General features: G+C 36.2%; 2 protein-coding genes across 2 annotated transcripts; both read left to right on the top strand.

Annotated features, from left to right (window-relative positions):
- The first annotated feature begins 984 nt into the window (after window positions 1-984).
- On the top strand, window positions 985-4,571 carry LOC133332916 (host cell factor-like). The gene has a single exon (XM_061541286.1). The coding sequence runs from the start codon at window positions 1,188-1,190 to the stop codon at window positions 4,569-4,571; it is 3,384 nt and encodes a 1,127-aa protein (XP_061397270.1). The 5' UTR covers window positions 985-1,187.
- A 4,471-nt stretch (window positions 4,572-9,042) lies between these two features.
- On the top strand, window positions 9,043-15,594 carry LOC133332927 (Y+L amino acid transporter 2). The gene is made up of 7 exons (XM_061541297.1): window positions 9,043-9,497; window positions 12,294-12,538; window positions 12,605-12,873; window positions 12,939-13,139; window positions 13,238-13,387; window positions 13,484-13,661; window positions 15,533-15,594. Exons 1-7 carry the CDS (start codon window positions 9,043-9,045, stop codon window positions 15,592-15,594), a joined length of 1,560 nt encoding a protein of 519 aa, XP_061397281.1.
- Window positions 15,595-16,304: the final 710 nt, after the last annotated feature.

Below are 16,304 nucleotides of genomic sequence, written 5' to 3'. Positions count from 1 at the left end.
TTTTATATCTAAAATATGACAAATAGATCAATTTCTCAAAAAAAGAAATAAATAAATAAAATATTGTCAGCTTGCAAAGAGAAGTCTTGCTGAATATTTCCTATATGCAAATTTAATTATCCGCCAAAGTTCAATGTATAATAACAAGTGTAATAGAATCATATTTTTATACTAAATAGGCAAATACAAAACATAATATTGTGTATAAAGACGCTAACCAAAATCAAAAGACGACCGTGTAAAATAGCCCTTGCCTACAGTTGATTAAACCAACAGAGTTGAATTTTTATCACTTTCAATATAAACAATTAAGTTATATAATTTATAGCATTTATCGCCAACAAAACAAACAGTATTTGTGAATAAAGTCGGAAAACTTTCAGAAGAATGTGCCAATAGTAGCATTAACAGCTTGGAAAGCTTCAAGGATTTAGTAATATTTGTTACAACTCTGAAAAAAAGAAAATTCCAATAATGGTTGCCTCTATAGATTAATACACACATTCGCATACACGAACAATTTGACATGTCGTGACATACGAATACGATAGATAGGTACAGCAAATCTGTGATGTCAATGTTATCGAAAAGTGAAAAAGCGTTCCGCAGCAGTGAAAACAAGTTCGGCGAGAGTTAAATAAACAAAAAATTAAAAATTATAACATAAAATTATAATTAAATCCCAAAGAACACAATTGTTAAATATATATATGGTGGAATAGTGCAATTGTATCATTGAATTATTGAGAGTTCGACCGTTACAACGCCAAGGATGCTGCATTTCGCAACCTCTATTGTGAGAATATTTAACAAAATCGCAAATTTTTGCTACTCATGAAAGACGGTGATTTCACACTCAAATGAAGTGAATCAGGTGCTGATATACCTTCGGCACACGTACAGAATAAATTAGCAACGTTAACTATTGCAAAAAGCATTGCAAATTACCGATTCCACGAAAAGGATAACAAAAATTAGTGCGACGCTTTTCCTCCAATTGCGTTTTGTGAATGGCAAATCGTAGCCAATTGGCATCGATAATTACCGCCAAAAGTTAACAACACTGTTGTAAACACAGTTTAGAGTGTAATAATAACAACAGATACAGCAATCTCTCTGTTGGCTGAAATTGGTAAAAATTGATGGACTATTAGCGAATTGGGCCGCTATACAGAAATAGAGAAAATATGCTGGAAGAAACGGGCAACAAATATACCACGGACGATGGCAGTGTTGACAACCAGGGCGCCTGGCAACAAAAGTATTCCTGGCGGCGGGTATTGAACACCACAGGACCTCAACCCCGACCACGTCATGGCCACCGCGCCATTAATATTAAGGAGCTGATGGTCGTGTTCGGAGGAGGCAACGAGGGCATTGTGGACGAACTACATGTCTACAATACCATCACCAACCAGTGGTTTGTACCGGCCATGAAGGGCGATGTACCGCCTGGATGTGCAGCCTATGGATTTGTGTGTGACGGGACTCGTATGTTCATTTTCGGCGGTATGATCGAATACGGAAAGTATTCCAATGAATTGCACGAGCTGCAGGCCACGAAGTGGGAGTGGCGGAAAATGCAACCGGATCCTCCAGATAACGATATGCCACCGTGTCCTCGTTTGGGCCACAGCTTTACACTGGTAGGTGAACGTATTTTTCTATTTGGTGGTTTGGCCAACGAATCGGATGACCCGAAAAACAATATTCCCAAGTATCTGAACGATTTGTATATTCTGGAAACGAGAGCTGCCCACAGCTACAACGGGAAATGGATTGTGCCCAAGACGTATGGCGACAATCCCCCACCCCGAGAGTCGCACACCGGTGTCTCGTTTACCTGCAAAACATCGGGAAAACTGTATTTACTTATATACGGCGGAATGAGCGGTTGTCGTTTGGGCGACCTATGGCTATTGGACATTGACTCGATGACTTGGTCCAAGCCACAAACACGAGGACGAGCCCCATTGCCCCGCTCCCTGCACAGTGCTACCATGATCAATAACAAGATGTACGTCTTTGGTGGTTGGGTACCTCTGGTGGCGGACGATTCCAAGACCACCATCGAAAGGGAATGGAAATGCACAAACACCTTGGCCGTTCTGAACTTGGACACACTGACATGGCAGAATATCAACATGGAAGCGGCAGAGGATAATGTACCGCGTGCTCGTGCCGGTCACTGCGCTATTGGCATCCACAGTCGATTGTATGTATGGTCTGGCCGGGATGGTTATCGCAAGGCGTGGAACAACCAGGTATGTTGCAAAGACCTATGGTATCTTGATGTAGATAGGCCTCTGTACGCCGTCAAGGTGGCTTTGGTAAGGGCATCCACACATGCATTGGAAATCTGCTGGCAAGCAACAACATTTGCCTCAGCATATGAACTACAGATCCAGAAAATAGAGCCCATACCAGTTCCAGCCAAGCAAACGCCACCACAGCCTTCTACACCGATGCCATTCAGTAGCACAACACCTTCGTCGATGATGGCAAATGGAAATTCTGCAGCAGCTGTGCCGGCAGGAACTCCTAACACAGGTCAGCCACCATCCAAGTTCCATAAAATTCAAATACCAACAACGGTGTCGATTATGCCTGCCGGAGCCACTACTCCTACTGGCCCACTAACTACAAATGCAGCTGCTGGCGGTGCAGCCGTTACTGCATCATCTCCCGGCATCAATAATATGGTAGGTGGATATCAGCCCACAATGGCAAGCAAAATACAGAGTGCAGTGGCTAGTATAGGAGCGGGACAAACACCTGTTAGCCAGACAGCAACCAGCACCACTAACTATTCGGCGCGGTCACAATTGGAATCGACAGGAACAACTGTTTTGGGCTCTACTGGTACATACATCAAGCAGACAACCAGTACTGCAGCTGGCAATGCATCAGTGGCGGTAACTGCCACAACCGTTGTTGCCGGAAATCTGGGCCAAGTTCAAAGTTCTGGTGTTCTAAATACTGGCACATCGAATGTGACTACAATTCTGCAAAAAATTCGACCCACAGCAGTGGTGTCCAGAACCACGACCACAGTCACGAGTGCAGTCAATTCTATTGTCTCGCCTGTTAGCTCTTCACAAATGGTGCTAACTCCGGCTGGTTCTACGTCGGGTACAACAGTGACAGGTACTGGAGGAGTAGCGTCGGGCACCAATATTCGAGTAGTTACTTCAGTCCAGTCGGGTGCTGTACCAGTGAATACAACTAACTCTACAGTTCGACTGGTTGCTTCAGGCTCGAGTGGATTACGACTTGCCACACAAACTGGAGCTACTGTTCCCACATCAGCAGTCACACAGCTCTCGGCCGTAAATCAACTCAGTGGCAATCAGGTGGTTGCGGCAGCAAGTTCTGCAGGTGGCACCACTTCGACTACCATAGGAGGCAAACAGTACATCATACAAAAACCTTTAACGCTGAACTCTAATGTACAATTTCAATTGGTTAAGACTAGCAGCGGTGGGGTGGCTGTACAAACCTTCCCGAAAATCAATATCAACGTGGCAAAGGGTGCTGGCATTCAGTCTTCCACCGGTGCAACATTATCGAACACATCTCAGCCCAAACAGACACAATTTATTTTCAGCGGCAACGTCAGTGGAGCCACAACCAGTGGACAACAGAAACAGATTATGCCCGGAAATGTGGTCAAACTGGTATCGCCACACACACTCAGCGGCAGTAATGTCATCATGAAGAACTCAAACATCTTGCAAGTCAGTAAAATGCCATCCAGCGTATCGGGCAAATCGGCATTTGTAATCACGAATAAACAAGGGCAGCAGTTGACTAATCAACAGATAATCATCGTGACCACAGGGACAGGCATACGTGCCATTCCCTCGGGAAGTGTGGTTACCAACGCTTCATCTTCCAACTTGGTATCGGTTGTGGACACAATGACGACTACCGTACCGACAGCTACCATTGCCAGAAATGTGATTACACCGGGCGGTGTTAAAATGATACACAACGTCGCAACGAGTTCGGTCAGGCCAATTACGATCACATCACAACCAGGCGCCGGAGGCGGGCAGCTACATCAGAAAACAATAACGCTTGGCGGCAAAGCTGTTACCGTCCAAATGCCATCGAACCCCTCCAATTTGTCGGCCGTAACGAAAACCGTGACCATTGTGGCATCGAATAGCGGCCTCTCCAAGACACACAATCAAATTGTAACGGCTGGAAATTCGTCTGGGGGTACCAGTAAACTAGTTGTGGTACCCACAAATTCTAACCAAGCTGCATCGATGAAGGGCTTCGTCAACATTTTCAATGCTAGCAATACACTGCAACGTACCATTACCTTGTCATCGAAGGGTAATGTCCAGCAGCAGCCAATTCAACAACAGCAACAAACTATTTCTGCGGCCAATCTCAATTTAACTAGTGGTGAATCTGTATCAGATACTGCCGGCGATCAAGATTCCAATGGAGGTGACACCATGGATGATATTATAGAGCAATTGGATGGTGCTTCTGAAATGTTGAACAACGACACTGAACACAGCGAGGCAAACAGTATGTCCATGTCCTTTGGCGTCTAGCGTGGAACATAGTTATAATGACGGACTCGTCAAGAACAACATTTGTCCTTGTTGTCCATGGAATACTGATACCACAATATTCACACACACACACAGATCCAGACATACATAGTTATACAAGTAGTTTCAAGCTTAAACTAATTTTTTTGATAAAAATGCATATTGACAAACAAACCAACAAACAAAAAGAAATATATTTCTTGAATGTTAAAAATAGTCTTGTAATTTAACGAAATTTTATTGATGATATACTTATTATACATAGATACATACTTATATGATAATATTAACTTAGCACTGCTGTTTGAAACAACAACAAAATTCGTATCAATAGAATTATACTAATTAATTCTTTAAAAAACGAACATATTAATTAATACACACACACACTATATAACTATTATATTATATATAAATACATATTATACAGTTTTTTTTTTCATTTCAATTCAATTATTAAGTAAACTTACAAGCAACCACTTAGATAAGTACAGTCTTTGTGAAAACTCCTGTTGTGCTTACATACTATGTATATTGTACATACATATTGTGTTACCACAAAAATAAATGTCGTTACATACATTTTTTTTGAAAAGAGTTTGCAGTGACTTTAAAAAGTAAAAAAAGAAAAAAAACAAAATATTATGCGTAAGAGGACTATTGGCTAACATTTTCTCTAACATATAAACCAACAACCGAAAAAAAAACACATACACACACACACCTTTTTTAATTTTGAAATGAGCGTTTTGTTTTCGCGAATATTTCATATATTTAAGTTATTTTTAGAATTAATGCTGCATTGGAAATAAACGGAAAACCATAAATTTGTAAAAAAAATGGATGTATTTATTAATCATCACATGATGATTTTTTTTTAATAGATGTATTTATTAATCATCACATGATGATTTTTTAAAAGGTTTTTTGTAAAGAAGCTATTAGTAGCTAGTAGTAGTTTCTGGGGAGAATATCTCCAACAAAAAACTAAGGGAACTGATGAGGATCAGTGGGGAGATCCGAAACTATAGTCTTCCTTGTCTGGCCCCTTGGCGGACAATACCATACTTTCCCCACTAATAAATAGTTGTTTTTATAAAAACAACAATGTGGGATACAGCCTGACTATTTTGCAAAGACAAAAAAAGTTAGGCATTGATAATGATGCTTCCTGCAACATGGGAAATGAATAAATAAATAATTTTAGAAATAAATAATATATACGACCAGAATCTTTATGAACATATCGACTTATTTTACGAAATTTTCGTTTACACCCTTAGTTCATATGATTCGCAATCAATTAATTCTTAATAGGAAACACTATACTGATTTCATACTACTGACTTAAATTAGTATTTTCTTTTAGTTTTGTGAAGCTTCGTAGCTTTTCAATATGCTTGTTACACCATTCACTTCTCTCTTAATATCAGTATATTTAGTCAAAGTAACTATCGATTTATGAGTTACGGAGATTAATAATGGAGATTACACTGTGGTCAAAACTTGTCATGCTCTAATCATAGAACCGAAATATAATTGGAAATGCGTCTAGGGCCTTTATTTAAGGGGATTATTCCTACGCCATAATATGAAAAACAGGCCCAACCATTATACTCATGCGTTACAGTTTTGGCTGTGTATTGATGTTGGTATTCCATGGACCATTCTGTATGAAGCCTGTTCCGCCATATAAAACATTTATTGTTTCATCTGTTCATAATATGTTACGTCACTTTTCTAGTGGCCAGCCTATATGAGATTTTGCAAAACTCAGCTTAGCGTTGGCATGCTTCCTTGTCAAAAGGGGGACCATTCTAGGAGTTCTGGCTTATACATTATTTTCGATTAATCTCCGGCGTACAGTCACATCACTGATGTGTATATTTAAAGCCGTACTAGACACGGCTAGGTTGTTCAAGCTTTTTCTTATTTCCTATTACGTTAAATATCATTGTATCACTGTATCGAACGATATTCTCAATTTCGAACGTTGTACGTTTTTCCTTCATTTCTCAGCATTATTAATAATTCTCTTGTCTCAGCCGTGCAATGTTTTCCTCTACCCGCTAAACATTAATACAATTATGTAAATTAATAGTAAGTAATTGAAATATCAAATCTCAATATAGTTTTTGTTCGAAAAACACTCACTTTTCCTAATTTTTGGTTTAATTTAGTTGTTTTATTACCATTCACTTCTACCACTACTATTTTATTGCACAGTAATTATTTCAAGAACTTCACGAAACTAAAGAAATTCAAGAAAGCGACAACAAATCTAACTGAATATTTTTTGAGTGACATTTGTACATTGATCAACTCCACTACTATTTTTATGAACACAACTGTATATTTACTAAATTATACTGAATTTGATAGGATCGAGCTGGAATCCTGAAAATTGGAATTAAGATTACTGTTGGTGTGTAGGGTTGGTATATGTAGGAAGTTTTGGAAATTAGTACTTATGTGTGCTAAATTTGAAATTGGAATTTGAAAATATGTTTTTTTATTGGATTTATGGGGTAGGTAAATTGGATTTGGGTGAAACTACAGAGCTCGAAACATGAAATTTAGTTTAGAGCTAGATTTGTGTTGGGGTCAGAATTTTTGAAATACGTGCAATGTACTAAATGATCCAAAAATGGTCGATATTGATTAGCTTCTCTGTGAAAAAATAATATATTTTGATATGTTTTAATACTAACGAAGTAGCGGGCATATTCCAGTAATAATATTAGAGCTACAGCCTGAATAGCTGATAAAGACTGTCAAACGCTATAAGTCGCAATAAATTATTCTTCCGGGACATTTGGGTTTCATTGCATAGTGAGGGAAATTTTCATAATACCTCTGAATGGATGAGTGAATATCACCTTGTCCTTCAAGACTTTGAGCAGCATTGACTTGCATGGCTTTTTAAAATTGCAGAAAAAAATATCTAAATCTGGGTCTATCTTGTTTTTAAACGTTACAGACATAAACCTCCTGCCACAGTGTGTTATAGCGCATAAAAACAAATAGTTGTTGCATACTTTTTGGCTTTTATAGAAATTTAGTGAATAATCGTTGGATATTTTCCAGAACAAATGTCGGGTATTACTCAAGGCTATAAAGGATATAAAAATATATATTTTCAGGCAATTATTAGGTTGTGAATTTTGAAAAATATATGTTTATATCAAAAACAGGGCATAGGATTAAAAATATATTTTTTTAGGTCTAAAATTAATTTTTTCTAGAACTCAACAGTTGGGAATTTTTTTTTTCTTTTTTAGTCAATTTAAATTTTAGAACAAATTTCCTTTTGAATAACAGTTAAGGGCTCGACACAGACTCGCGTAACGATTGGTTGTTACATTTTCGATAAATAATAACGCGACGAATGGCTCAAAGGATCCATTCTGCTTATGCCTTTACTATGTCAACAATGGCGATGATAACAATGGCAACCCTGTTTTTTAAATTTATTTTTGAATAATATTATTGTGATTGGAATTCACAATATGAATGCATCAACAAGTATTTTTTTTACCAACAAATTTAACAACAAAATTTTGTACTTAATTTTTAAAGAATTATGCGATATTTTCTCTACCTTACTGTTCAAAAAGTTTATGTAAAATATTTCGCCTCAACCCAAGCGAACTACATATCTATTATTCGCTTCGTCTACATTTTTGACATTTAACATCAGAACAGCTGTGACCTTATCAACATGCCTTGCATAGTGTGACACAACTTGTCATTTTGGTCGCGTGTATTGTATCTTGTGTTTACGTTCCGTTTCTTATCACCTCGCAAAGTCATATAAATTCGGCAAATGTTAAATAAACTCTGTGGATATTTATTATCAGTTTAAGAAAATAAACAATTGGAATTGCAACAAATTGGAATTTGTGTGAAAATATTGTGAATATCGCGCTTTTCTATCATACACGATAAAATTCTAACCTAAAACGAAGAAGAATTTTATGCCCACTTGCATAGCTGCTGTAGCATTCACAGACGACACGCAACCAACCAATCACCCACCCACCACCTTGAGGAGGGGTTGATGAGCAAAGCATCAGCGTCCAATGAGGTCGTTTATTTAGTGAGATATTCATTTGGCCTAGTAACGAACGAACGAATGAGCGTAGCAAAACAAAAACGTAAATAGAGAGTTGAATGAATTAAGGTGGCCACCGTTCTCCGATACCAGTTAGCCGGTTCCAACTAATATTTATATTTTCGGTTTGTTTGTAAGAGAGCGGACAATCTGCGGGCATCAATCAACTGCTGGCATTGTTTACCTAAATTGATATAGTACACACATTCACACGCACACATCTTGATATATGAGCATACTGTTTATTGATTGTGGAGGCAACGGAGCAGTAGTTAATAGCCGATTTAGTTGAACGTCATACGTTAAGCAGAACGTACACGCACCCGCCTTTTTTGATAAAAAAAAAACGGCTCGACAATGCCAGTGCCGGAATTACAATCGCCCACCAGTGAGATGGTGTTGTTAACACCAAATCAAGAAACAGCTCCTCCAATTGGCTTGACATCGAAATCTCAAGGAGCTGGCAGTGGTGATAATCATGACAAACGTGGCGAATCAGTGGAAAGCAATGACAGTCGAGTTCAGATGAAAAAACGTTTGGGTCTATTGGAAGGAGTGGCCATTATATTGGGTATCATTTTCGGTTCGGGTATTTTTATATCACCCAAAGGTGTCATTCAGCAAGTAGAGACCGTTGGAACTTCATTGATTATTTGGATTTTATGTGGCCTGTTGTCGATGATTGGCGCCCTTTGCTATGCCGAATTGGGTACATCAATTCCACAATCTGGTGGTGATTATGCATATATATTGGAAGCCTATGGTTCTTTGCCCGCATTTCTGTATCTTTGGGATGCAATGATGATATTTGTGTAAGTTATTTTCCATTTTCCAGTTTAATTTCTTTGGAAATTTCCTTTTTTCTTTTGATAAAATATATGTGTGTAGATATGAGAGAACAAATATGCATATATGTTTAATTGTTACAATGGTATTTATTTTATCGCGGTCTCAAGGAATGTTCATTCACGTTTAAGTGAAGTAACCTCTGCTGAACTAGTCTTAATTCTAGTGTACGCAATTGATGCATTTCGATTTAATTGCAATTGTTGTTATGTCTCGTTGATCTTACGCTTTACAATTGATCTTCACAATTCCATTGTCAACTGCATTCAATTGAAAACTATGCTAAGTTAGTAGAAAAAATGTTTTAAATTTGCTACATAACATGCAAAGGAAATGTGAGCATCACGTCTTAGAAAAATTTTTTTGAAGGTTTTAGATATGCCAACTTTCAACCCTAAAAATGTAATTGTTGAATAACTTGATCGCCCACCAATCTTTCTTTCTGTTTTTGCTAATTTTCTTATTAACTGCCATTTGCAAAAAAACTAAAAGATCTTAAAGTTTATTATTACGATAAAGAAGATGATCTAATTACGCAATTAGAGGTCAGATTACTAATAATTAATTACTGGAAATGAAAACTATTATGGATTCAACAAAAGATGAATGTATCATTTCTGACATCACTCATTGTATAGTCCACGCCAGTGATATATTTTAAATATTTTAGAAATTCATTGTAATATGGCTTCATGGTCTATCATCGATGTTGTCACTTTCTGTCATCCTGTTTGCAACATTTCGAAATATCTGAGGAGATCCCATTCTATAAATCAGGTTGTCAGGTTATTAAAATCACAATAAAGTTCAAAATAATTATGTATATAGATTAGAAAATTTGAAAATTATGTAAACATAAATATTCCAGGATTCCATTGTAGCGGATTATAATTACACTATATTTAACATCCGAACCGACACTGTTGGTTTTACGTCTATTTTTGATATTAGCAACATATATGACACAGAATCAAATATCAAAACTTAGAATTAAGTTAACAGTTATTTTTTTATCAGACCTCGTACCTTTGAATGATGAATTTTATTAATTTGTACAACATTTATTTCGTAGTGACCATACATACTTGGTACATAATTGTTTTTAACAATCTATGGCAAATTACAGTAATTAAGAAAACCTCGTATAAAACTATTAGATCAGCTGCAATTTTATGCTATACGATATAAACATTGGAGTAAAATTTATTTTACGTCCATAACAATTAACACAATATATGCATATGGTGGCCAAAACTAAAGCAAATAAAATTACAAGGTTAATAAATGCCGCATAACTTTTTATACCCTTCACCACACTCTTGTACAGGGTATTATGTCTTTGTGCATATGTTTGTAACAGCCAAAAGGAAACGAGATAGACACATTGTTCCTTTTGGGATTATGCATATAATCACTTTCGGAGTCGATTTATGCTTGTTCGTCCGTCCATGTATTTTTGTGAGCAAAGATTGCACTTATGATGCGAACTGGATGAAATTTGGCACAGCTCGTTTATTTGGCCCAAGGACGAACCCTATTGAAATTGGAGAAAATCGGTTCAGATTTAGATTAGCTCCCATATATATTTTCGGTCGATTGTACTTAAATGAAGCACCAAACTCCCAATATTTGTCGAATTGAGATAAAATTTTGCATCTCGTACTAATTAGGTCCATATTGATGTATACAAAGTTATGCGGAGATCGATTCTGATTTAGATATAACTCCCAAATATAATTTCCTCCGGTTTTTGGTAAATGGTGCACCACACTCCCAATATTTGTCCGATTCAAACAATTTTGCACGACGTACTGACTTAAGTCCAGTTTGATGTTCGTGCAGTTTTGTTGAAATCGGTTCAGATTTAGATATATAGTTTCATCCGATTTTATGTCAATGGGGCACCAAACTCCTGAGGATTGTCCGATTGATACAAAATTTTTTACATCGTACTGAAACAGGTCCATATTGATGTATACGAAGTTTCGTGGAAATTGGATCAGATTTAGATATTGCTCCCATATATAGTTACGTACCGACTTCAGTCCAGTTTCATGTCTGTAAAATTTTGTGGAAATGGGCTTAGATTTAGATATAGCTCCCATATATTTTTTGCCCGATTTTATCTTAATTTTATATAAATGGATTGCACAGCGTACTGATGTTTACGAAGTTTTGTAAAAAAAACGGCTTAGATTTAGATATAGCTCCCATATATAGTTTCGTCCGATTTTACGTAAATGGTGCACCAAACTCCCAAGGATTGTCCGATTGATACAACATTTTCCACAGCGTATTGAAATAGGTCCATATTGATGTATCGTCCGATTTTGACCGAATCAACATTTTACACAGCGTACCGACTTAAGTCCTGTTTGATGTCTGTAAAATTTTGTTGAAATCGGTTGAGATTTAGATATAGATCCGATATATATTTTCGCCCGATTTTATCTAAATGGTGCACCAAACTCCCACTGTTTGCTCGATTCACACAAAAAATGCACAGTATACTGAAATAGATTCATATTGATGTATGCGAAGTTTTGTGAAAATTGGTTTAGATTTAGATATAGCTCCTACATATATATATTTTAGTCCGATTTTATGTAAATGGTGCACCGAAGAGTCTATGTTAATTCAATTTTCACGAAATGTATGTATCCAAAGTGCTGAAGAGTATCATATAGTCAGTCCCGTCCAACTTTTACTGGTTTCTTTTAAATCACTTCAATGCTCTTTAATATTTATTTTTTTACTTGCAGACCAACAACAAATGCAATTATGGGTCTAACATTTGCCTCGTATGTTCTGCAACCATTCTTTGATGCTGATTGTGAAATACCAACTGCTGCCAAACAATTGTTAGCAGCCGCTACAATTTGCTTCCTAACCTATTTAAATTCCTCTTACATGAAGGTTACAACAAAAATGCAAAATATTATTATGTTCACAAAGATTGCGGCATTGGTTTTGATTATTATTATCGGTTTGACATGGATGTTTATGGGTAAGTTTTAAAACCCATCAAATGAAAGGAAGTAAATTACTAATCATTTTTTTTCCATTCCATTAGGTCACGTTGAAAACTTTACAGATGCCTTTGCCAATACAGAAACCGATCCTGGCAAATTATCAGTTGCATTTTATTCGGGTATATTTTCTTATGCCGGCTGGAATTATTTGAATTTCATGACTGAAGAATTACGCGATCCTTACAAGAATTTACCACGTGCCATTTATATATCGCTACCTTTGGTGACAATAATTTATGTTTTGGCTAATATGGCATATTTGGCTGTATTAAGTGCATCGGAAATGATTGCCTCCGATGCAATTGCTGTGGTAAGAATAATAATCTGGACTAACACGATAAGTGGATATAATTAATTACCATTATTACTTTTCAGACATTTGGCGACAAAATATTGGGTGGTTGGTCAATTATTATTCCCATGATGGTGGCAATCTCTGCCTTTGGTGGCCTTTCAGTTCACATAATGACTTCGTCGCGTATGTGTTTTGTTGGTGCTCGTAACGGTCATATGCCGGCCATATTGTCTCACATAAGTGTTAAAAAGTTTACTCCTGTACCATCGTTAGTTTTTCTGGTAAGTTCTTTGAAATACCGATTGCTATCAACAAATAAATCCGTATCACTGAAATAATCTTTTCTCTTTTCCGCTTTTGTTATCCAATTTATTTACAGTGTATATTGTCAATTATTATGTTGTTGTGCAGTGATGTCTATGTGCTAATCACATACTGTAGTATTGTGGAATCTTTCTTTATTATGTTGTCAGTATCGGCGGTGTTGTATTTCCGTTATACCCGACCCAATCAGGAGAGACCAATTAAAGTAAGTATAGTTTTTTTTGCTTGTTTGTTTTGCCTTTATAATATATATTATTTTGTTTAATCGAAATTAATGAATCTTTTTGCTAATATTTTATAGGTTGCGTTATGGATACCCATAGTGTTTGTATTGATTTGTGCCTTTTTGGTTGTTGTGCCAATATATGTAGCACCATATGAAGTGGGTATGGGTGTTCTAATAACACTTGTTGGAATTCCATTCTATTATGTTGGTGTTGTTTGGAAATCTAAACCACAGTGGTTACTGAATATGACAGGTATGATATATATGTTAATATTGAATTTCATTGATTACAGTGGTAACAATATTCTGTGGGGAATTGGACTATGAAATTTTATTCGTGTGTAGCTATTTAGAGGTTTACCGCAATGTTGTAGTCTGTCGCGTCAATGTGACAACTCCGCTTCCATTCGTGTGAAATCTTTATCGCCTGTTTGTTTTCTATAACTTTCCCAGGAGTGTCATTTAAAATTTGTTCAAGCCTCTTCATAGTCAGGCAGACGTAAAACACGTGTGAAGTACATATATGAATATGGCTTATTAATAGCTTGCTTATTTGAAATCTAATGTTGAGTATTATTCGTAGAATTCTTTAATATGTAATTCCCCGTTTGGATCTCTATAATTGCAAATGCTGGTATTTCAACAATAGACAATCTTTATGATGTCTCGAAATTTTATTTTATGCCTAAGAAAAGAGAGAATTTCAATGAGGTGGCTATATGATACCCTTCACCTTTTTGGGTATATTCTACATAGTCCCCTAACAGACGTCGCCTTTTCGAAAGAACATTGACATGCAATTTAACGAAAGATACACAGGAACTTTGGTGCACCATTTCTATTAGATCGGACGAAAATATATATGGGAGCTATATCTAAATCTGAACCGATTTTCAAGAAACTTAACACACATCGTTCCAGACTCAATTCTGTACCCTATGCCAAATTTCGTGCATATCGAAAAATATTTAGGGACTTTGGCGCACCATTTACCTTAAATCGTACGAACTTATATGTGGGAGCTATATCTAAATCTGTACCGATATTCACGAAACTTAACACACATCATTCAAGAAATCGAAAGATATATAGCAACTTTTGTGCACGATTTTCTTTAAATCGGACGAAATTATATATGGGAGCAATATCTAAATCTGAACCGATTTTTCCCAATTCGAATCAAAAATGCGACCTGTACTTTGTTTACAATTTAACATCAACAGTAGTCGCTGCAGCTCGATACGTTAGACAATACCGATGTCAGAGAATAGATGGTACAAATCATGGCTCATTCGACGGCGATATTCACCGTCAACGCAGATCGGCCCATAGATATTTTGGAGAAATTTTCTCTCGAATTCTGCAAGAGTTACCTCATCTAATTGCGTAAGTACCCATACTTCAGATCCATATAACACCACGGGTAGCATCAACGTCTTGTTGAGTGTGTGTTTGGTCTGGCGAGAGGTGGCCTTGTTTTTGAATTGCTTACTCAGACCATAGTAGCATGTGTTGGCCAACACTAACCTTCTCCGAATTTCAAAACTGATGTCATTAGTTTTATATATAATGGTACCAAGGCATATACATTTGTTGACTACCTCGAAGCTGTAGTTCTCAAGTTCCACAGTTTGTCCGAGTCTACTGGACGTCTTGCGCGTTGATACCATCAGCTTGGTCTTGTCGCCATTTACTGCCAGACCCACATTGGCAGACTGCTTCTCAATTTATTCGAATGTGGCTGTTACCGCTCGCAAATTTCGACCCATTATATCGATGTCATCGGAGTAGGTGAGTAACATGTGTTGTTTGGTGTACAGAGTGTCATTTCTGTTTACCTTTGCGTCTCATATGAGATACGACAAACTGTCACCTTGCAAGAATCCTCGTTCGGTACTAAATGGCTCCGATACGTCCGACTTAAAATGCTGACCTTGTGCCATCTAAAGTTATCTTGATGGCCGTATTAATTTTGCAGGAATGCCGAACGCAGACATGGCTTTAACATGACTGTCGAATACATACTCTATTTAAAATATACATTTGCATATGCCAATAATTGATAATTATATAAAAACTAAACATTCTAATATTATTTTTTGTTTTTTTCCAATTTCTTTTCAGAATCTCTAACACACATGTGCCAAAAACTTTTCGAATCTGCCAAGGAAGAAAAAGAGGACTAAATCCATACAATAGAAAAACCTTTAAAAATTCACACTATTATTTATATTCTCTTTTTATATTCAAAATCGAGGCTCTCTTCACAAATAAGAAGTTTCTATTTTGATAGAAACTGTTACATCGACATACAATTTGACAATGTTTCAAAAATATTAATTTTTAAGTTTTGTTTTTCATTCTTGCCATATAACAAACAAACATCACAAATATTTGACTGATACTAAATTAGATGGACTATGTATGTAACATTTTTTTACATGAAAACAAATTGAATGCAGTGTAATTTTTTTATTTTGTTTTATAGATTTTGCTAGGTGTATGTAGGTAGTAAACAAATTGTAATTGAATATAGCTATACATATACATATGTATACATATATATGTACGTATTTGAAGATGTTTGTTGAATGAAATTGCTTAACCATCAACAACAAATCAATAAATATTTTATTTATTCAGGTTGTCTCGCTATATATAATTTATAAATGAAACTTATTTGTAGCACAAAGTAATTTATTTGTAATGCATATTTTATAAATATCAACCATTAACTAACTCATATTGATTACCTTATGTTTTTTTTTTCACAAAAGTCACAAACAATTATTTATAAGAAATCTCATCGATTTTTTAAAAAATATATACATTTTTATTTAAGACAACAAAACCAAAGTTGATTTAAATTAACAAGAAATTCAAATGAGAATATGCT

The sequence above is a fragment of the Musca vetustissima genome, unplaced genomic scaffold (genome assembly GCF_032173495.1).
Source record: "Musca vetustissima isolate MV318-11 ecotype Yass unplaced genomic scaffold, APGP_CSIRO_Mvet_v1 utg1079, whole genome shotgun sequence".
Taxonomy (NCBI): domain Eukaryota; kingdom Metazoa; phylum Arthropoda; class Insecta; order Diptera; family Muscidae; genus Musca; species Musca vetustissima.
The sequence above is the reverse complement of the archived record's forward strand: the minus strand, read 5'-3'. Positions and strand labels throughout refer to the sequence as shown.